General features: G+C 38.7%; 1 protein-coding gene across 13 annotated transcripts in view; it reads left to right on the forward strand.

The window, feature by feature from the left end:
- tenm4 (teneurin transmembrane protein 4) overlaps positions 1-22,281 on the forward strand; it is a 630,468-nt gene that overhangs the window by 488,024 nt on the left and 120,163 nt on the right. For all 13 annotated transcript variants that reach the window (XM_057839253.1, XM_057839252.1, XM_057839254.1 and 10 more), the window contains one exon: positions 11,979-12,856. In XM_057839253.1, the coding sequence (XP_057695236.1) occupies positions 11,979-12,856 (878 nt within the window). The remainder of the gene's footprint in view (positions 1-11,978; positions 12,857-22,281) is intronic.

Below are 22,281 nucleotides of genomic sequence, written 5' to 3' on the forward strand. Positions count from 1 at the left end.
TCAAGAGCGAAATCCGAAAAGCTCTTCAGTTGCCCTTTAAAACATCAAAATTTGACGTGTTTAAAACATGCTCTCTAAATTAGAAGAAATTTGAACAGGAATTCACTTTTAGCTTGCTAGCTTATATGTAGCTCTTTTAAATTAGGGGTAGGGGGGTATAGATTAACATAATTCTGAAGGGTTCAGTTAATTAAATTTGACGATAGTGAATTATAGCCCAGCTTAAAGGGAAATCATTTTTATCATATCATATTACCAGTATTGTAGAGCAAGCGAGCAAAAATAACAACCTCGCTACTCTACTCTGGCTGTTGTTGTCTTGTTCAAACTGGTCTGAGCTGCTCCATTTTTGGCTTAAAGTCTTTAAAGTGTGCTCTGCAGGACCCCCGTCGAGTTCAGACTTTAAGAGGAGACAAACGGAATGGTATTTACAGCTTCCACGGTAGCGTTGACGTTAGATTTAGATTCAGACGGGGACTTGAAATGATGACATTTCGCTCGTCTGCCGGCAGACGTCATGCAGCTTCCAGCTACTTGACAATGTCCTGGTGTCAAAATCGGCAAAATTTAAGGTTTAGTAATGATTTTTTTTTCAATTATTTTTTTAAGTAGGAGCTGTATTTTTGTGTAGCATGTGGTAGAAAAAGGAATGTCTTTTTAACTCATTGGCTGCCATTGACATCTATACACGTCCAATCCATTTGAAGTGGGAGGGTTGGCAGGGTATAAATGTTCTAACCAATTTTGTCCATATCGTCCTCATCTCACAAGTCTGTTTTCTTATCGTGGAACTCTAGTTTTTGTCATGTCCTTCTAGGGCTGCCAAAAAGATTGAAAAGCATTGAAATATCGATTTCGGAATGTATCCGGATACGATATTTGCTAGCAGGAGTGGGAACCTCTTGGTACCTCACGATACGATTTGCGATACAAAGCTCACGACAACGATGATCTGACGATATGGCGATAGAACGATTATCGATACGTTGGTCAGAAAATCATTCTAGGTTATTCTACATACAACTAATAAACAGAAAAAACAAGCTTCTGCTGTGAATTGGATTGATTTTATCACTAGTAGACGTCCAATCCGTTTGAACTGGCAGGGTGGCAGCGAATGAACACTTCGAACGGACTGAGCGTCTATGGCCTGTAGTGGCGGCCAATCCCAGGCAATGAGGTCCTTTTGGGCCATTTAAGGTCATTTACCTGTTGATTTACTGTTACTTCCTGTTGATTTTGGGGTATTTTATGGGTCACTTCCTGTTGATTTTGAGTTACATAACAGGAAGTGACCTGGGAGTCACCCAAATGAATAGGCAGTGACTCAAACTCAACACTCAATAACCTGTAAATGCCCTAAAATGAACAACAAGTGACCTGTAAATGCCCTGAAAATCTGACAGAATGACTGTGAATGCTCTGATTTCGACTGAACGAACGTTTCTCGTCTAAATGGATTGGGCATTGAGCACCGTCAATGTAGCCTTAGAGTTTTTTTTTTTTTATTAGACTGACACCGTTTTAAAACAATATCTCGATTCTTGGCAGTAGCATATCGATAACCTTTTGGGTTACAAAGTATCACGACATATCACCATTTCGATATTTTGTCACACCCTGATTTGGTAGCATAAGTATCAGTCAGGGGCGATACCGGCGGGGGCGGGGGGGCAGTTGCCCATTCACGGACACGCTCTGCCCACCCAAAGAAAACTGGATGTAGTACTAACGGCAGTCTGGTATGGTATCCCATTCATATGGTACTGATGTGTTCTAGGTTTTAACCTTTGCGTTGTTACCTGCTCTTTCACCTTAGGAAAAAAAATGAAATAAAATGTAGGTTTTATTCCTAGGGGGCGCTACACACATTTATGCATATTTATGCAGTTTTTGTTTTTTTGTAGGGGGAAAAAAAAAACATGAAAATGATCACCAGTTACTTTCTCAAGTAACGAATTACTTTTACATTCAGGTAACTGACGCAATTACTTTTTGGGAGAAGTAATTTGTAACTCTAATTAAATACTTTTTTTAAACTAAGATTAACAACACTGCATATGAATTACCCACAAACAACAGGAAATGACCCGGAAATGCCTCAAAATCAACAGAAAATGATTAAAAACGACCCACAGTCAACCCATAATTGCTCAAAATGATCCCATTCACCACCATTGATGACAATAGACGTCCAATCCATTGTGAATTGGAAGTCTACTAGTGATTAACTCATTTACCGGTAAATTCACAGCAGGATGATTGGACGCCACATGATTGATCCTAAAATTGACAATTTACTGTAAGTCTGACTGGAGCACTCCCCGCTGACGGGTTACATCATATCGGACGGCAACTCTGCGAAATCCTTTCCAAAGTGGCGTCGAAAAATTCCTTGCATGCGTCTGCACACTCAGCCTCATGCAATATTTAACCAGCAGTGTTGACAAGAAATTGGTTTTAAGGAATTGAAAGCCCCCCCCGCCCGTCCCCTCCTTTGGATTCCCCTATCAAAGTTAAAGGATTTTCTGAACGCCGCCGGGCTCGTCGTCATTGTACGCAGCCTGCAGCTGCACCTCATTATAGGGGAAGTCTGTGATTTTCAACCAAGGCTGACAAGTGCGCGAGTGCAAGTCAAAAGCGTGACCAAGAACACCAGAGAGACGGAGATGACATTTTTGATGTCCTCAACTCCCTGGTTGGGCGTCAAATGATGAAATTGGCTAAAAGAGCGCGGTAATATAAAGGTGGAATGGGGTTAGCAATCTTCTACTTGAATGCGGATAACAACCTCGGCAGTGTATTGAGATTTGCACTGGTTATGATGTGTCAGAACAACTGCAAATATTTATACATACATATATACTACAGTGGGGCAAATAAGTATTTAGTCAACCACTAATTGTGCAAGTTCTCCCACTTGAAAATATTAGAGAGGCCTGTAATTGTCAACATGGGTAAACCTCAACCATGAGAGACAGAATGTGGAGGGAAAAAAAAAACAGAAAATCACATTGTTTGATTTTTAAAGAATGTATTTGCAAATCATGGTGGAAAATAAGTATTTGGTCTATACCAAAAGTTCATCTCAATACTTTGTTATATACCCTTTGTTGGCAATAACGGAGGCCAAACGTTTTCTGTAACTCTTCACAAGGTTTTCACACACTGTTGCTGGTATTTTGTTACTGTGGTCCCAGCTCTCTGTAGGTCATTCACTAGGTCACCCCATGTGGTTCTGGGATTTTTGCTCACCGTTCTTGTTATCATTTTGACGCCACGGGGTGAGATCTTGCATGGAGCCCCAACTCGAGGGAGATTATCAGTGGTCTTGTATGTCTTCCATTTTGTAATAATTGCTCCCACAGTTGAATTCTTTACACCAAGCGTTTTACCTATTGCAGATTCAGTATTCCCAGCCTGGTGCAGGTCTACAATTTTGTCTATGGTGTCTTTTGTCAGCTCTTTGGTCTTGGCCATAGTGGAGTTTGGAGTGTGACTGACTGAGGTTGTGGACAGGTGTCTTTTATACCGATAATAAGTTAAAACAGGTGCCATTAATACAGGTAAAGATTGGAGCCTCATTAGACCTCATTAGAAGAAGTTAGACCTCTTTGACAGCCAGAAATCTTGCTTGTTTGTAGGTGACCAAATACTTATTCTCCACTCTAATTTGGAAATAAATTCTTTAAAAATCAATCAATGTGATTATATGGTTTTTTTTTCCCACATTCTGTCTCTCATGGTTGATGTTTACCCATGTTTACAATTACAGGCCTCTCTAATCTATTCAAGTATGAGAACTTGCATAATTGGTGGTTGACTAAATACTTATTTGCCCCACTGTAAGTACTGTATTTGTTCATTAGAACGATAAATCAACAAGATGGCATTAACATTATTAACATTCTGTTAAAGCGATCCATGGATAGAAAGACTTGTAGTTCTTAAAAGATAAATATGAGTACAAGTTATGGAAATGTTATATTAAAACCCCTCTTAATGTTTTCGTTTTAATAAAATTTGTAAAATTTTAAATCAAAAAACTAGTAGCTCGCTATTGTTGATGTCAATACTTACACAATGCTCATTCATGGTGCTGAAACCCATAAAATCAGTCGCACCCAAGCGCCGGCAGAGGGCGATAAAATACCAAAAAACACAAGTAACAAGTGGACATCACACTATGCTGTCATTTTAATCTGTTTGAGCGGGGCATGTGCGTTAAATGCGTCAAATATTTTAACATGATTAATTTTTTTTTTTAAATTACGGCCCGTTAACGCAATAATTTTGACAGCCCTAATTAATATTTAATATTTAATTAATATTTCAGTTTTTTTTTTATTTGTTACTTTTTCAAATGTATTTCAACCTAAATTATGCTTAAGTTCAAATTTGTGAATATGTAAAATAAAAATCCTGTTCAATGGAAATGTTTTAAAATTTATTTTAAACCCACATGCAGTATCTCAAAGTAACATATTTCAGAGCTGTAATTGCAACACCGTGAAACTGTGATATTTTTGCTCAAGGTTGTCACACCATCAGAATCTCATACCAGCACATGCCTAGTAATGTAGCATATTTAAACCACCCTTATTTAATATTACTGCATTTAAGTATTTTGTTAAGGCATCTTTAGTATATTCTGTCTGTCTCCATCTTAACAAAACAAGATGAAAGTGCACTGTAGTACTTTGTGTTTCAAATTCCCCTCTAGTTGGACATTTCACCGGTGTAGCACATTTCACCGGTGTAGCACATTTTGGCAGAACAACATTTTTTTTCCTACTCTGGTCTCGTCCGATCCTGTCTTTCCTGTTCATTTTGCTTTTGCTGCTCGTTATGTGAAATATCCACAGTGCTGTCATGCTCATATAGACCCTACCCACGTGACGTCACAACTCCTTCCTCCTGACTGGTGCCGCCCAATTGTCCGTCAACACATCATGTTTACCTGTTACGGCTACGTACATTCCTCCTATTTACGACGTGTTTTTCTGCTCGTTAACATTAATAATCAAAATGGTGAATGCGTGTGTGGCGGTCGGTTGCAATAACAGAGAAGATAGACGGAGAAGACGGAGAGACTTGAAGTTCTACCGGATTCCGAGAGACCCGGAGAGAAGAGAGCGAGATGGGCTGCTGCAATTCGACGAGAAAACTGGGCTCCAAACGATTACCACAGATTATGTAGTAGTTATTTTATATCTGGTAAGATGCATTTAATATATATTTAGAGGGTTTTGGGCTGACAACCACAATTAAGATCATTGCTAGGCTAATCGCCGACAACATACACGTATGTATGTAGTGAGAGTGCTATCGCTAAACCATATAAACATTAAAAGCCCTAACTCCATTGACAAACGACATGAAATACATTAGACTTGACAGTGGATGTTAGCAATAACAAAAGATTTTGAATTGAAAATTTCGTAACTCACCTTTCCAAGCACAAGATAGATTCCTGCCGAATTTTCGTGGACGAGGACCTGTTTCACCCAACCAGCAACGAAGTATTTATAAGCCTCCAAGCTCTTGAAGTTTTTCATATTTTCGTGAGAATAGGCTGATTTAGTGTGGACAAGATAATTGTAAATATCTGCGTAGCAGATGTCAGGCAGACAGGGCGAAGACAGTGGGTCGAAAAACATCGATTTGGGCATCAAATATGGATCTGGCGACTGTATAGAACGAAGCTTTTCCTCATAACGCCTTTTATGCAACGCATCAAGTGAGTTTACGGCATCCGAAAGCACCGGGTCTTCCATGAAATGCATTATAAATTGCTCGATCAATTGAGACCATTGATAATACAGACACAAAATGACGGACAAGGGGGCGGAACCATACAGCGAGCACGTGATTTTGTGACGTCGGTGGGTAGGGTCTATATGTTCCTCTCGGGTTCAAATTGAAAGAGTTGAACAGATGAGTATGTCGCTAGAGTCATACTATGGGAGCTTGGCAGAGTAACCATGTGACATCACCACCCTGCGGCGTCAACAACAATGGCGACCGACTAGTTAAACTAATTTTACAAATTGGATAAAAAACAGAAGCATCAAGAAGGGTTTCAATACCAAATTATTTTAAGTCATAATAACTCTTTTCAGAATTACAAGTCTTTCTATCCGTGGATCCCTTTAAGTCAAACTAAACCAAAACAAATTCAATAATGCCAGTCAGTCTTCCCAAAAATATACGTATGTACTGTATCTACAGCGACCTTACTTAGAAAACCAAGTCAAAATAGGCCAAAAATGAACAAAAGTAAACTTTAGTCTTAACAAATAGATTAACGATCAGTTTTGCAGAATGTTCAGAAAGGAGTAGAACATTTCGTGTAAATGTACTCTGACCTTTGTATGATAAAAGGCATTCATGAACGCTTGTTTTTTCAGTTGCATACAAAAAATGTTAAACCATTCGTATTCATTTAAGTGTTTTAATCAATATGCTATTGAAATGTGCCACTTGATCATATGTGCTTCAAACTAATTAAATGAAAAGAAGCGGGAACAGAAAGCTTGCTGCATTTTCATTCCAACAATAGAACTTAATTGAGAAGGCTCATGGCGAGTGTACTCCAGCATCATCTGCGACGGTGACAGAATTATTAACCTGCCTCGAGTTAAGAACTTGAGGTGACGAGGATGCTGCATTTATGTTTTTTTTTTTTTCCTTATCGCCTCTCATTCTAGCCTTTTTGCAGCCGTGATTGATTACTATCTTTGGATCGTGCTGTATAAAGAGCGTTTCTGCTTTTAACGCTACACTGCACCGCTTTCGTCCTTATCAGATGTAGGGGTGTGACAAATATCGAAATGGTGATATATCATGATACTTTGTATCCCAAAAGGTTATCGATATGCTTCTGCCAAGAAGGGAGATATCGTTTCAAAAAGGTGTCAATGTTTTAAAAAAGAAAAGGAACCGTCAAGTTGCGACCAAAATCTCCCACCATAATAGTGTCTCAGTTAACTCTAAGGCTGCCATTGACGGTGCTCGACAGCCAATCCATTTAGACTGGGAACGTTCGTTCATTCGAAATAGGGCTGCAGCTATCGATTATTTTAGTAGCCGATTGATCAATGAACTATTTATTTCGAATAATCAAGTAATGGGATAAGGAACATAAAAATTAAAATACCTGAGCTGAGCCTCACACGGTATATACAGTGCTCTCCATAATTATTGGCACCCCTGAAAAAGATGTGTTTTTTAGCTTCTAATATATACATATATATATATATATATATATATATATATATATATATATATATATATATATATATATATATATTAGGGCTGTCAAAATTATCGCGTTAACGGGTCGTAATTAATTTTTTAAATTAATCACGTTAAAATATTTGACGCAATTAACGCACATGGCGCGCTCAGATTAAAATGACAGAAGTGTAATGTCCGCTTGTTACTTGTTTTTTGTTATTTGGCGCCCTCTGCTGGCACTTAGGTCCAAATGATGTTATGGGTTTGGGGATTGAGCTTGGTGTAATGACATCAACAATGGCTAGCTACTAGAGGTGTGCATCGGCACTGCCCTCACGATTCGATTCGATTACGATTCGGAGGGCCACGATTCGATTCGATTCGATTCGATTCGATTAAGAGGGCCACGATTCGATTCGGTTCGATTCGGCAATGCATCACGATGCATTAAAGCCTGGGATGCATTAAAATGCTAAACAAAGCATATTTTTCGTGAATCATGAGGCAACACAAGCGGTCAGACATTAAACACCTTTTTATAGGCTCTTGTGTCATTCCTGGTTGTAGTCAAATGAAAATAGTAATATATATAAAAATAATAAAAAAACATCACAGCATTTAATTAGTGCTTTGAATGAGACCAGGGCTTTCTTTCTTTTTCTTTCTTTCTTTTTTTTTTTTTTACACACACTAGCAGCCTTTCATTTTTTAAACACCGCATAAGTTTGGTCAAGTTTCCCACCAACCTCATAGAAGCCAAAATGTCTCCATATGCCTGCTTTCAATGTCTTTGGTGCGTCAATAATCTTTCGCGCTTCCTCTTTCTCCGCTTTAGCCATTGTTATTATGTCTTATCTCTGCTTTGAGTGCCACTGCGCAATTGCGCATGTCTGTGACGTTACTCCCGCGAGGAAGCCAATTTTAGTTCCTCATCCCTCCTGCATTGCTTGTACAATAGCTCCCTCTACAGGTAAACATGAGAATAATAATACAAATGGTGAGACCAAATCCATTGCATCACTGGAAGATTTTTGAACGGATTTATATATTTTAATATGTGCTGAATCGATTCGGCTTGTTGCCCGCATCGAATCGCATCGTCCATGGCCCGCATCGGGATGCATCGCCGCATCGATTATTGTTGACACCAGTACTAGCTACTAGTTTATTTTTTGATTGAAAATTTTACACATTTTAATAAAACGAAAACATTAAGAGGGGTTTTAATATAAAATTTCTATAACTTGTACTAACATTTATTCTTTAAGAACTACAAGCCTTTCTATTCATGGATCGCTTTAAGAGAATGTTAATAATGTTAATGCCATCTTGTTGATTAATGGTTATAATAAACAAATATAGTACTTATGTACCGTATGTTGAATGTATATATCCGTCTTGTGTCATATCTTTTCATTCCAACAATAATTACAGAAAAATATGGCATATTTTATAGATGGTTTGAATTGCGATTAATTGCGATTAATTAATTTTTAAGCTGTAATTAACTCGATTAAAATTTTTAATCGTTTGACACCCCTAACACACACATATATATATATATATATATATATACATATATATATATATATATATATATATATATATATATATATATATATATATATATATACAGTGCCTTGCAAAAGTATTCGGCCCCCTTGAACCTTGCAACCTTTCGCCACATTTCAGGCTTCAAACATAAAGATATAAAATTTTAATTTTTTGTCAAGAATCAACAACAAGTGGGACACAATCGTGAAGTGGAACAAAATTTATTGGATAATTTAAACTTTTTTAACAAATAAAAAACTGAAAAGTGGGGCGTGCAATATTATTCGGCCCCCTTGCGTTAATACTTTGTAGCGCCACCTTTTGCTCCAATTACAGCTGCAAGTCGCTTGGGGTATGTTTCTATCAGTTTTGCACATCGAGAGACTGACATTCTTGCCCATTCTTCCTTGCAAAACAGCTCGAGCTCAGTGAGGTTGGATGGAGAGTGTTTGTGAACAGCAGTCTTCAGCTCTTTCCACAGATTCTCGATTGGATTCAGGTCTGGACTTTGACTTGGCCATTCTAACACCTGGATACGTTTATTTTTGAACCATTCCATTGTAGATTTGGCTTTATGTTTTGGATCATTGTCCTGTTGGAAGATAAATCTCCGTCCCAGTCTCAGGTCTTGTGCAGATACCAACAAGTTTTCTTCCAGAATGTTCCTGTATTTGGCTGCATCCATCTTCCCGTCAATTTTAACCATCTTCCCTGTCCCTGCTGAAGAAAAGCAGGCCCAAACCATGATGCTGCCACCACCATGCTTGACAGTGGGGATGGTGTGTTCAGGGTGATGAGCTGTGTTGCTTTTACGCCAAACATATCGTTTTGCATTGTGGCCAAAAAGTTCAATTTTGGTTTCATCTGACCAGAGCACCTTCTTCCACATGTTTGGTGTGTCTCCCAGGTGGCTTGTGGCAAACTTTAAACGAAACTTTTTATGGATATCTTTGAGAAATGGCTTTCTTCTTGCCACTCGTCCATAAAGGCCAGATTTGTGCAGTGTACGACTGATTGTTGTCCTATGGACAGACTCTCCCACCTCAGCTGTAGATCTCTGCAGTTCATCCAGAGTGATCATGGGCCTCTTGGCTGCATCTCTGATCAGTTTTCTCCTTGTTTGAGAAGAAAGTTTGGAAGGACGGCCAGGTCTTGGTAGATTTGCAGTGGTCTGATGCTCCTTCCATTTCAATATGATGGCTTGCACAGTGCTCCTTGAGATGTTTAAAGCGTGGGAAATCTTTTTGTATCCAAATCCGGCTTTAAACTTCTCCACAACAGTATCTCGGACCTGCCTGGTGTGTTCCTTGGTTTTCATAATGCTCTCTGCACTTTAAACAGAACCCTGAGACTATCACAGAGCAGGTGCATTTATACGGAGACTTGATTACACACCGGTGAATTCTATTTATCATCATCGGTCATTTAGAACAACAGTGGATCATTCAGAGATCCTCACTGAACTTCTGGAGTGAGTTTGCTGCACTGAAAGTAAAGGGGCCGAATAATATTGCACGCCCCACTTTTCAGTTTTTTATTTGTTAAAAAAGTTTAAATTATCCAATAAATGTTGTTCCACTTCACGATTGTGTCCCACTTGTTGTTGATTCTTGACAAAAAAAAAAAATTTCATATCTTTATGTTTGAAGCCTGAAATGTGGCGAAAGGTTGCAAGATTCAAGGGGGCCAAATACTTTTGCAAGGCACTGTATATACAGTGGGGAGAACAAGTATTTGATACACTGCCAATGGGTTTTCCCATTGACTGTGTATCAAATACTTGTTCTCCCCACTGTACATATATATACAGGACTGTCTCAGGAAATTAGAATACACAATATTCTAATTTCCTGACTGTCTCAGGAAATTAGAATATTGTGTATTCTGATTTCCTGAGACAGTCCTGTATATATACACAGGACTGTCTCAAAAAATTAGAATATTGTGTATTCTAATTTCCTGAGACAGTCCAGTATACTGTTGTATTGGGGCGTCACTAAGTTTTGGGAACAGGGGGGATGTACAGCAATGCTTCTCAATTATTTTCTGTTACACCCCCCCCCCCCCCGGAAGACGTAAACGTTCCGCGCCCCCCCCAACTCTCTGCCACCACTTTGAATATACTGTAGTATCATTTGTATATAAAATTCTTATTATTGTAAGTACAACTCTGCATAATATTGTTATTTTTAATATTAAAGAGAAAAGTAATATAGATAACGTACAATAAAGTGTTAAAAAAAAAAACACACATCATTCTGTAAAAATACACTCGATACTTTTTTTTTGACTGTTTAATAAAATCAATAAATAATAATAAATTCAAATTGATTAGCAACATTAAGCATGAAGACTATGTCAAACAATTAGACCGAAAAAACAAAAATTAATGGAACAAAAATGATATGGCAGTGGGACAGTTTTTATTTTTGCTGCAGGCAGTATCAGCTCCTTTGCCATGGTGTGGAGTTATTTTGCACTGAGCAACTTGGTATGCCACCTTATACTGAGGACTGTCTCAAAAAATTAGAATATTGTGTATTCTAATTTCCTGAGACAGTCCAGTATATATATATTTTTTTCCAAATAATATGGGACCTTAATGGGAAAAAAGAGAAAAATCCAACCTTCAATACAAGTGCATTCATTCAGTGGGGGAAAAAAAACATTATTTGACATCAAATAATGTGTGTCACAATTATTAGCACCCCTGGTGTTAATACTTTGTACAACCCCCTTTTGACAACAAAACAAGGTCTGGGGACTGAGATGGCCATGGGAGGGGCTTGTGTTTTTGACTGGTGAACCATTTCTGTGTAGATTTGGCCATATGTTTAGGGTCATTGTCTTGCTGAAAGACCCAGTGACGACCCATCTTCAGCTTTTGGGCAGAGGGCAACAGATTTTGATTTAAAATGTCCTGGTATTTCAAAGCATTCATGATGCCATGCACCCTAACAAGGTTCCCTGGGCCTTTGGAAGCGAAACAGCCCCACAGTATCACTAACCCACCCCCATACTTCACAGTGGGTATGAGGTGCTTTTCAACATGCGCCAGTGGGTCTGGCGTGCCACGAAGCATGCGCATGCTGAAAAGCACCTCAGTACAGACTCCACCGAGGAGAAGTGGAAAGACACCAGGAGCTCAGATTTTAGGTTGACCTTTCGTTTTTTTTCCTTCTCAGGTCCGACTGGAATGGCCCACAGACCTTGCAGTCAGCCCCCTGGACAACTCTCTGTACGTTCTGGACAACAACGTGGTGCTCCAGATCTCCGAGAACCACCAAGTGCGCATCGTGGCGGGCAGGCCCATGCACTGCCAAGTTCCAGGCATCGATCACTTCCTCATGAGCAAGGTGGCCATCCACGCAACGCTGGAGTCAGCCAACACGCTTGCTGTGTCCCACACCGGCGTGCTGTACATCGCCGAGTCAGATGAGAAGAAGATCAACCGGGTGCGGCAGGTGTCCACCAACGGAGAGATCTCCCTGGTGGCGGGGGCGCCGAGTGGTTGCGACTGCAAGAACGACGCCAATTGCGATTGTTACTCCGGAGACGAGGGCTATGCTAAGGATGCCAAGCTAAACGCGCCATCCTCCTTGGCCGTCTGCCCGGACGGAGAGCTTTACATCGCTGACTTGGGCAATATCCGCATCCGCTACGTGCGTAAGAACAAGCCTTACCTGAGTCCCCTCAACATGTACGAAGTGTCGTCGCCCATCAACGACGAACTCTACCTCTTCGACGCCAACGGTAGCCACGTGTTCACTCAAAGCCTGACCACTGGTGACCACCTGTACAACCTGACGTACACGGGAGCAGGTGACTTGAGCACTATCACGGACAAGAATAAGAACGTGGTGACCGTCAGAAGGGACACCACCGGGATGCCCCTGTGGATCATGGCGCCCGACGGGCAGACCTTTTGGTTCACCATGGGCACCAACAGCGCCCTGAAAAGTGTGGCGGCACAGGGCCAGGTGCTCGCTGTCATGACGTACCACGGGAGCTCTGGCCTGCTTGCCACCAAAACCAACGAGGACGGGTGGACCACCTTCTTTGAGTGAGTAGTGTTTTATATCAGCTTTGGCTTTTTTGGCTCCAAATCGAGATGGTCACTAAACAACATGAAATGACTGAATGTGCTATTTAGGGCTGCAGCTATCGAATATTTTTATGTAATCGAGTAATCGACTGAAAATTCTATCGATTAATCGAGTAATCGGATAAAACATATGTATTTTTAGGTGTAGAGCAATTATAAATATACCTGAGAAAACAAGACATTTCATCTAATATTGAACCATTTTCAGTCAATCAATGTCTTTATTTTTGATGTACATTGTTGAAAATAGCCAACAACTGCAGCTCAGATGTAACTAGAATAAAAAAAGACTAATTCACTGCTTTCACTCCAAAAACTTTTCTATCTTATAAAAAAAAATATATATATATATATATATATATATATTAGGGCTGTCAAAAGATTAAAATTTTTAATCTAGTTAATTACAGCTTAAAAATTAAATAATTGTAATTAATCGCAATTAATCGCAATTCAAACCATCTATAAAATATGCCATATTTTTCTGTAAATTATTGTTGGAATGGAAAGATAAGACACAAGATGGATATATATATTCAACATGCGGTACATAAGGACTGTATCTGTTTATTATAACAATAAATCAACAAGATGGCATTAACATTATTAACATTCTGTTAAAGCGATCCATGGATAGAACGATTTGTAGTTCTTAAAAGATAAATGTTAGTACAAGTTATAGAAATTTTATATTAAAACCCCTCTTAATGTTTTTGTTTTAATAAAATTTGTAAAATTTTCAATCAAAAAATAAACTAGCAGCCCACCATTGTTGATGTCAATAATTACTTACACAATGCTCATGGGTGCTGAAGCCTATAGAATCAGTCGCACCCAAGCGCCAGCAGAGGGCAGCAAAACTCCACAAAACACTATTAACAAGTGGGCATTTCACTGTACTGTCATTTGAATCTGTCTGAGCGGGGCATGTGCGTTAATTACGTCAAATATTTTAACGTGATTAATTTAAAAAATTAATTACGACCCGTTAACGCGATAATTTTGACAGCCCTAATATATATATACATATTTCTTACCTAAAAATGCCATTACGCTTGATAACACACATTACCTAAACGTTAGGTGTTTTTCCCACGTGTTTCAATTGAATTTCTATTTTTGTCAAGCTATTTTTAAGTTCTAGTTAAGTTTTAAGTTAGTTTAAACCAGGGGTCATGAATTAAAAATACTCTGGGTCCGAAATTAAGAAATTACAACAATCTCGTGTCCAGAAACATTTTTAATGCTTTTTTTCCAAAAAATACAAACGTATCTTTACGTGGCCATGCTGATAGTTACAACATTCAAAAATGTAAATAAAATATAAAAGGTTCATAAAACTAAAAAAGTGCTTTAATTGAATCATTAAATAGCAACATAAGAGCATGTTCAAGACTTTTTTTTTTAATTGTGGATGCTGACAGGGGGACTTGCTTTATTTTTTGACAGACCCTCCTTTTTGCTTTCCATGAAGCAAAGTTTCAGCAACTGCACTCATACAATCTTTGACAATCGGTGCGTCACTGAAAGACTTTTTGTTTTGACCCAGTATCCACGCTACTCTGAGGGAGCATTCATTTGCGCGTTGCTGTGCAGTGAATGAATGAACCATGAGCCTTGAGGTGCGATCATATTGAGCCCTTAATTCCGCTGTTTTTATAGAACGGATGGCAGAGCTCATAGGGAAACTTTGCGAAAAAGCTGCGTGCTTCGTCTCATAGTGCCTTTTCAAATAGCTGCTCTTTACAAGCGCTACCGTCTCTAAACAGATGAGCCATAGCGGTCTTGTGCTGCCGCCAGGTAAAATGAACAAAAATGTGTTGGTCCACTCCTCCTTAAACCCTCTGTTTTCTGAATCAATCTTGCGTAGTTTTGATCACGCCATTTGCCGTACCTTTTTCGCCTCTTCCTCCAACCTCATTCGGCTCAGTTTTTGGCTGTCACTCCACTGAGTCTGGAAAGCGAGTGTGAGACATGCTGCTCTAACAATAACTTTCAAATGCTTCACTCCCATTGGCTGGCTCACGCGCGTCACCGCTAAGGTTTTTGTTTGTTGCCCACCTCCGCTCTGTAAACCCGTGGACAAAAATGATTTTTGTTGTTGCAAGGCGTATTAGTCGCGACAGCTTGAGATCCGGTACAGACGGCTTGGGGGTCCGGAACCGGACCGAGTTCCGCGGTTCAGTGACTTCTGGTCTAAACTGTAAGTTCTGATAGGATTTTGAGTTTTGCAGTGTTCAAAATAAATGTATGATACCTGCCGTATTGGAGCACATTAGGGACCAGTGCTACTTGGCGTTTTATCCAGCAATGACTACTGAGCTAAAATTGACAGTTAGCATTATTAAGTTTTTATTTTACACCCTCATCACTCTCCAGTGCTATGTTTTCACAGATTAAATAAAGCCTGTGTGTAAGACACGTTAGCCACGCATTGACAGTGGTCATAATTAATAGAAACCTAGCCATCCGCAGGGCTAACGTTACGTGAACGAGTGACAGTAACGTTGATCTTATTTATTAGCGTTAGCGCTTAGAAGTTTACTGCTTTAAGATGGCGGCTGTTTACTAACGCTGCTGACTCTGTCATTTCGCATCGAGTTCAACATACATGTGCTCTCTATGAGACACATCAGACGCTACCTACTACCACCGTAGCATCATGCGGGCGAGTTTTTAGCAACGTCTGCGTCGTTTGTAGCGGCTGTCAGCTGCAGTTTTTTTTTTTTTTTTTTTTTCTTCTTCCTCTACGCACGTGACATCAGCGCGTTGTCCTGCATTAAAAGTAGTCCAGGCAAAACTTGAGGCTTAGAGCTGTCAAAATTAAACGATTACTCGAGGTGAATAAAATTACTCGGATCAGTTTTTAAACCAGAGTTACTCGAGTTGCTCGAGTATTCGTTTCAGCCCTAGTGCCAGTGTGACATTCTGTTATATCTGTTGGTGCCTAGCAAGATGTTGAAGTCATCAAAACATTTGCTTTGGTGGAAATCTAGTTTGCTGTGGTAAAAAGAAAATAATAATAATAAAGTGGGATGGAAGCTTATTTATTCCAGTTCATGAGTAACTCCTCTAAAAACAAGCAATGATCTTTGAGAGTGAGCGAGAAAGAGCGTGCAGAATGTCTGTAAATATCGGCTCTCAGAGACTGATTAGTTGTGCACCACATTTTGAGTCTTGGTCTGATCTAAAAGACAGTCTTGGTCTCTGTCCTAGGCTTAGTTCTGTCTTGGTCTTGACTTTGCAGTTATTTCTGGTTTTCAGGGTTCCCCCAGGCTCTTAAATTTACTAACCTTGTTAAAATGTCTTTCAAAGGCATTGAAATTTGACTTCGTGACCTCGTGTTGTCCTCAAAAATGACACGCCACTGTTTTGTTTTGGAGAGTATTTACATATATTGTGGCAAAGGACAAGATGTTGGTTCAGGCAAAATGAAATTTGGTGTTTAAAGGGAACCACGGACCGAAAGACTTGTAGTTCTTAAAAGATAAATGTTAGTAGGAGTCATAATAAATTGATTTTCAAATCCCTCTTAATGTTTTCGTTTTTATAAAATTTAAGAAATTCATTTTAACAAGTCGGTCGCCATTGTTGTTGACAACGCAACCTGGGCGGTGACGTCACTGGGCAGCGCTGCCCGTATTCCACAGTGTCACTCTTTAGCTACATAAACATGTTGTAAGTCAGTAAGTTGAAAGTAGTCATAAAGTAAAGTAACGTTAATCTTCTTTGTTAGAGCTACGTTAACATAATTTTACCTTGTCCCGAGTATCACTCCTCTGCTGGGAGTAAATAGGGTGTCTTCGGTGGAGCTCGAACATTGAAGACGTGCCGTAGTGTTATGCAAGCGCTGTATTACAGTGAATACATGAAACAGTGTTCGCCTTGGTGTCCAGCTTGAAATGCTCCCACACTTTTGAAATTTTCTGCTTTTTCTTGGAGCCTTTCTCTTCGCTTTTGTCTGCTTCTTTGTCGTTACCTCTATATTAATGCGCGGTTGAAATCAAATATATCCGCCGCCTCTCTCTTCTTCCTGTATGCACGCAATGTCAGCGCATTAAAAGTAGACCGTGCAAAATGTCATGATTAGCTTAGAGCTGGCAAAATTAAATGATTCCTCAAGGCGGAAAAAACTCCTCGATCAATTTTTTAAATCGAGTTACTTGAATTATACCAGTGATCGTCTCAGCTCTAAACTTCAGGGTGTTGATTATTTTTTGGAGTATCAATATCGAGTTGAAAACTTTAATATCGTTACAGCAGTATTAGGAGTTACTGATTGTTTTTGTGAGATTAACCGTGAATTTTGCCTAAAATTATGTTGGAAGCGGTTTCAAAATAATCCTTTTCAATCCTGTAGGAACCCTAGTTTTGTCAAAGTGCTGGACTGATCTTAGTTGTGATCTAAAAAAAGCCTTTGGGTAGGCTAGGATTATGTTTAGGGTTAAGGGTTTGGTTCAGGGTCAGTGCCAGTCAAGTTGTGCAGTCTAGTGCACAACCTCCTGTGTACAACACATTGCTGTGAACATCACTCACTTGGCAAGAGCGGTGCAAGTACAGACGTAATCCTATTTCTGTTATCGTATAAAAACAGGATTAGCGCCTTCCATAGTGCCGTCCTCATCTGCTCTTTGGGCTGTAACGGCGTAGTGTATACACTTGTCAGAGTAGCCATTTAAATATGGGGTTCCATTTTCCCAGGACTTCCAGGCGACAATCTGTCCTGTCGCTTAATAGCCGAGGGGACACACGGTGTGCCCGTGTTCCAGAAATGAAAAAATGCGATGAAGTGGACGGAGCTGATCAGACATCTGTTTCACCTCGCCGGAGGAATTGATGCATCATCAGACGCTCGCTTTCATCCGAGTTGACACTCATCACCTGTCTTTGATTTGCTTAGCGCGCCCGCAAGATGTCCTCGGTTATGACGACCTAAATTTATACGGAAAGATCTGATTGGTCTTGGGAACTCACTGGCCGGTACATCTAAAGACTTGTGCAGGGGTGGGGGGAATTTGGTGCTCAAGGGCCACATTTTATTTTAAAAAATATAATAATAATAATCGGACAGGAAGGCCAGGTTGTTGAGGAAAAAAAGTATATGGTGGAAAACACAGACAAGGCTGAAAAAGCAGTTTCTGCTCTTGCACTCCTCTTTAAAAGAAACTGTTGTATTTTAAGCCAAAGGAACTGTTGTGTTTGATAGAACAGTATGCCCATATTCTACCATAGCAGATTCAGGGCGCATTAAGCCCCCGAACTATTTTTAATTTTTCCCTTTTACCCTGGAAACCCCAGTTTACAGACGTTGCGCAACCGCTTTTGTTTCAACCCAGCCATAAAAAGTAATCATTACATAAAAAGTAATTATATTTATTAATCAAAATGTCTGTCATTTTTATCTTAGAATCATTAATTGATTTCTAATATACCGTATTGGCCCGAATATAAGACGGTGTTTTTTGCATTGAAAGAAGATTGAAAAAGAGGGGGTCGTCTTATACTCGCGGTTTAGACATTATACCCATTCACGACGCTAGATGGCGCCAGATATCATTGAAGTGATGTTCTGTTATGGCAGATCTCAGCTACTCTCAAGTTTAACCAGTTTGCATTATATAATTGCAATGTTTTTTCCTCATTCAGATTTGTTTCAAGACTACAGTTACAGCAAAAAGTCACTTTGATGGTTAATGCAGTTATTGCAATTTTGTTGTTTTATCACAATAGATTGATTTATTTACATTTCAAATCCAGAAGCCATTGATTTACGAATGTGATTGCACTTTAGTTTACATATTTAAATGTTCAGATATTAAGATTTGAATGAGGCAAAATAACATGCTTTTTCTCTCAAATATATTGTTATAATCATTTGTTTCAGATGTGCTATAATTATTTTCTATATAAAAATTAATTTGGTGTTCAAAAAGTCTTTTTTTTAAACTTGAGTCTTGAAAAAGAGGGGGTCGTCTTATATTTGGACTAATACGGTAGATTTGAAAAAAAAAAAAAAAAAGACTTTAAAAAATTATTTACTTGCATATTTTAAACTTTTAAGCAAATTACATCACAATGAAAAAATGGCGTCTGTAAAAAAGTCACGGATATCTACCTCATTACTATCGATTAATTGTATTTTTTTGTTACTGTCACATTTTCCCCGATATTTTAGATGATAAATAATCGAAATCCAAACAAAGAAACATTGAAAAAAAATGTTTAAAAGGGTAAATATATGAAAATGAAAATCTTGACCACTCCTTGATGTCTGCAATTTCTGCATCGCAACCCTTGTTATATTACCATGTTTCACCCATAAAATCCCCCAAAAATCCGGCTGTGGCCATTCACAGTCTTGACACTCGATGATACATGCCACATTGAGTTTTTGGATCGAAATGAGGTAAGTACGCAATAATATCTGGTTAAAATCATGGCGTCTTAAATTCTCCTCTCGCGTGCTCTCACCTCCAGATAAGATTTTCCTGATGAAAAAGATCTGGGGGGGAAAAATGCCCTCCTGTTCAAATTTTTTCTTCCTCCAGAAAATAAAGATTTTAAACTTTCCAATGATGTATCACACATGCATATGAGCCAATGAGCCAATGAGTGTGTTTTGTCACACCACTGACGCTGTAGTTCCCCGTTTACTGGTCCATACATTGTACACGGTCATTTGATTGCTGACCTCACAACGTACGAGACCTCTGATAGTTTGTATATTGTGACTAAATATTGCCATCCAGTGTATTTGTTGAGCTGAACGAAATGTTTGAATAGAGTTTGACCAAAGTCTGAGTAAGTTTTATGTGTATTTTGCATAACAATTTTGATAGGGAATGAACATTATTATTTTTTCGAAATGTTGGTGGTGTTATGTCCCTATGGTCCCTATGGAAACCTATGCCCTTGATTTGTTCATATGAAAGCGGAAGAGTTTTCATGGTTACATTAGCAGATGCGGTTAAACGGTCTCTATATTTATCTTTTGAGCCACTTATCCTCACTAGGGTCGGGAGGCAGGGTACACCCAGAACTGGTTGCCATCCAGTCGCAGTAAATTAAAATGAATAAATTAAATATATTTGGGCTAGTTCGGTCAAAGGTCACAGAGGTCAAAAAAGGAATTTCACGATGATTTCATAACAGATTGACCTATTTAACGCAAATTTGCAGGGTGTAAGATATGATAAGATGAGACAGGGTCACAGAGGCCAGAAATATGGCTGCCTAGGCAGAAAATTCTCTCTCGCAGAGTTGCAAATTGTTTTTTTGTTTTTTTCACTTTTATTTTCCTTTAGTGACAACTAAAACATCTAAGCAGTAAATTCTGGATGGCAATAATGCCCGTAAAAATTTGACTACTTTTCAGATCATTTTGAGCAAAAACAAAAGCTATATCAAAAGTCGCAATAGCCGCATTCTGAATTTAATCTTTTGATTATTTCTGTGTTTCACTCTTGTGTGTGCCGTATTTGTTAAAGCTACACCAGCCCGTGCCCTTCGGGCTAATGCGATCCATGAATAAATTAGCTTTCAATCATGTTTTAAGGACACCACAGGCTACTTTCTGTTCAATTCAATCACGCGAAACTCTGTTGTTAAACTAATCCATAAATTGCATTATGTAATCTTTCCAATGTAATTATTAGCAAAACGGCAAAGTTTATAATTGGCCTTGTTGTCTAAGGTTATATCAAGCCGTACGCTCGCAGTTGTTTCATTTGCAGACGGTCCCTGGCGAATGATTTCAAAAAACTACCTACCTATGCCAGTCCCCTCGCTCATCAATGTTTAATCTCAACAAATAACGATGTTTACTTTCCTTCCATAATTAGCTTTGAAGGTCACTTCCTCTCCTCGGGGGATTGGAGTGGCGCTGGTCAGAATTGAAAATCTCAACTTCAAACTTTTGTGTTTATAAGAATTCAACCATGCTTGTAAAAAAAAAAAAAAATACTAGGAGTCAAAGCTGGAACACTGTATGATGCTACAATTTTTTTTTTCGAATGAGCATGAAAATTTTACATTTAATGAGCATAAGAAGCGAACAGAAAAACAAAAAAAAAAGTTTCCTAGTGTAATTGGTTGATAAACAATGACTAGCAATGTAATTTGTCTCCAGTTTTCCAAATAATCAATGGAATAATCAATAGGTCAAGCCATAGACTTCATAATATATTGACGGGACACGGTGCACGAGACCGATTCATAGGGGGCCTATCTCCGTCAAAGCTGACCGAGTGGAAACACAGACAAAGAGCTATTTAGGTTGAAAATTCTTGTGAATACATGCATGACTTCTGACTTCTTTATAGATATGGATGTAAAATAGTCTCGATGCTCGGTGCTTGGTTAAAAGCAAAAAAAAAAAAAAAAAAAAAAAAAAATGGCAGTTAGCATTTATTTTATGTAAATATGTCAAATGTGCTGCTATCCTTTAAGCCACTGTGGCTCTGCCTCATCCCCACACAACTTTTTACGTTGAAAATTACTGTGAATAAATGCTTAAATACCCAAATTCTTTATAGATATGGATGTAAAAAAGTCTTGATTCTTGGTTAAAAGCAAAAAAAAAAAACGGGCAGTTAGCATTTATTTTCCGCAAATATGTTGAATGTCCTGCTAGTCTTTAAGCCACTGTGGCGCCACCTTATCACCACAAAGAGCATTCTTGTGAATAATTTCGTAAATCGCTGAATTCTTTATAGATATGGACGTAAAACAGTCTCGATTCTTGGTTAAAAGCAAAAAAAATAAATAAATAAATGGGCAGTTAGCATTAATTTTATGTAAATATGTTGAAGGTGCTGCTCGTCTTTAAGTCACTGTGGCGCCACCTTATCACCACAAAAAGCTTTTTACGTTGAAAATTCTTCTGAATAAATGCTTAAATACCAGAATTCTTTATAGACATGGACGTAAAACAGTCTCGATTCTTGGTTAAAAGCAAAAAAAAAAAAAAAAAAACGGGCAGTTAGCATTTATTTTATGTAAATATGTTGAATGTGCTGCTTGTCTTTAAGTCAATGTGGCGCTGCCTTATCACCACAAAAAGCTTTTTATGTTGAAAATTCTTCTGAATAAATGCTAAAATACCAGAATTCTTTATAGACATGGACGTAAAACCGTCTCGATTCTAGGTTAAAAGCAAAACAAAACAAAAAAAAGACTGGCAGTTAGCATTTATATTAGGTAAATATTGTGAATCATAACGCCACTGCTGTAGCAGCTGTTTTTTCCCATTGATTTTTCTCACAACGTTTCAAAATGCATGCATGGTATGAAAAATATAATAATTACCCTGAGTCCTCGAGCAAATCACTCCTGAGACAATCCGTCTTGTTTGTATGCGGTACAGCTTTCATACTTTTTCAACC

Source organism: Corythoichthys intestinalis, chromosome 6 (assembly GCF_030265065.1).
Source record: "Corythoichthys intestinalis isolate RoL2023-P3 chromosome 6, ASM3026506v1, whole genome shotgun sequence".
NCBI lineage: Eukaryota > Metazoa > Chordata > Actinopteri > Syngnathiformes > Syngnathidae > Corythoichthys > Corythoichthys intestinalis.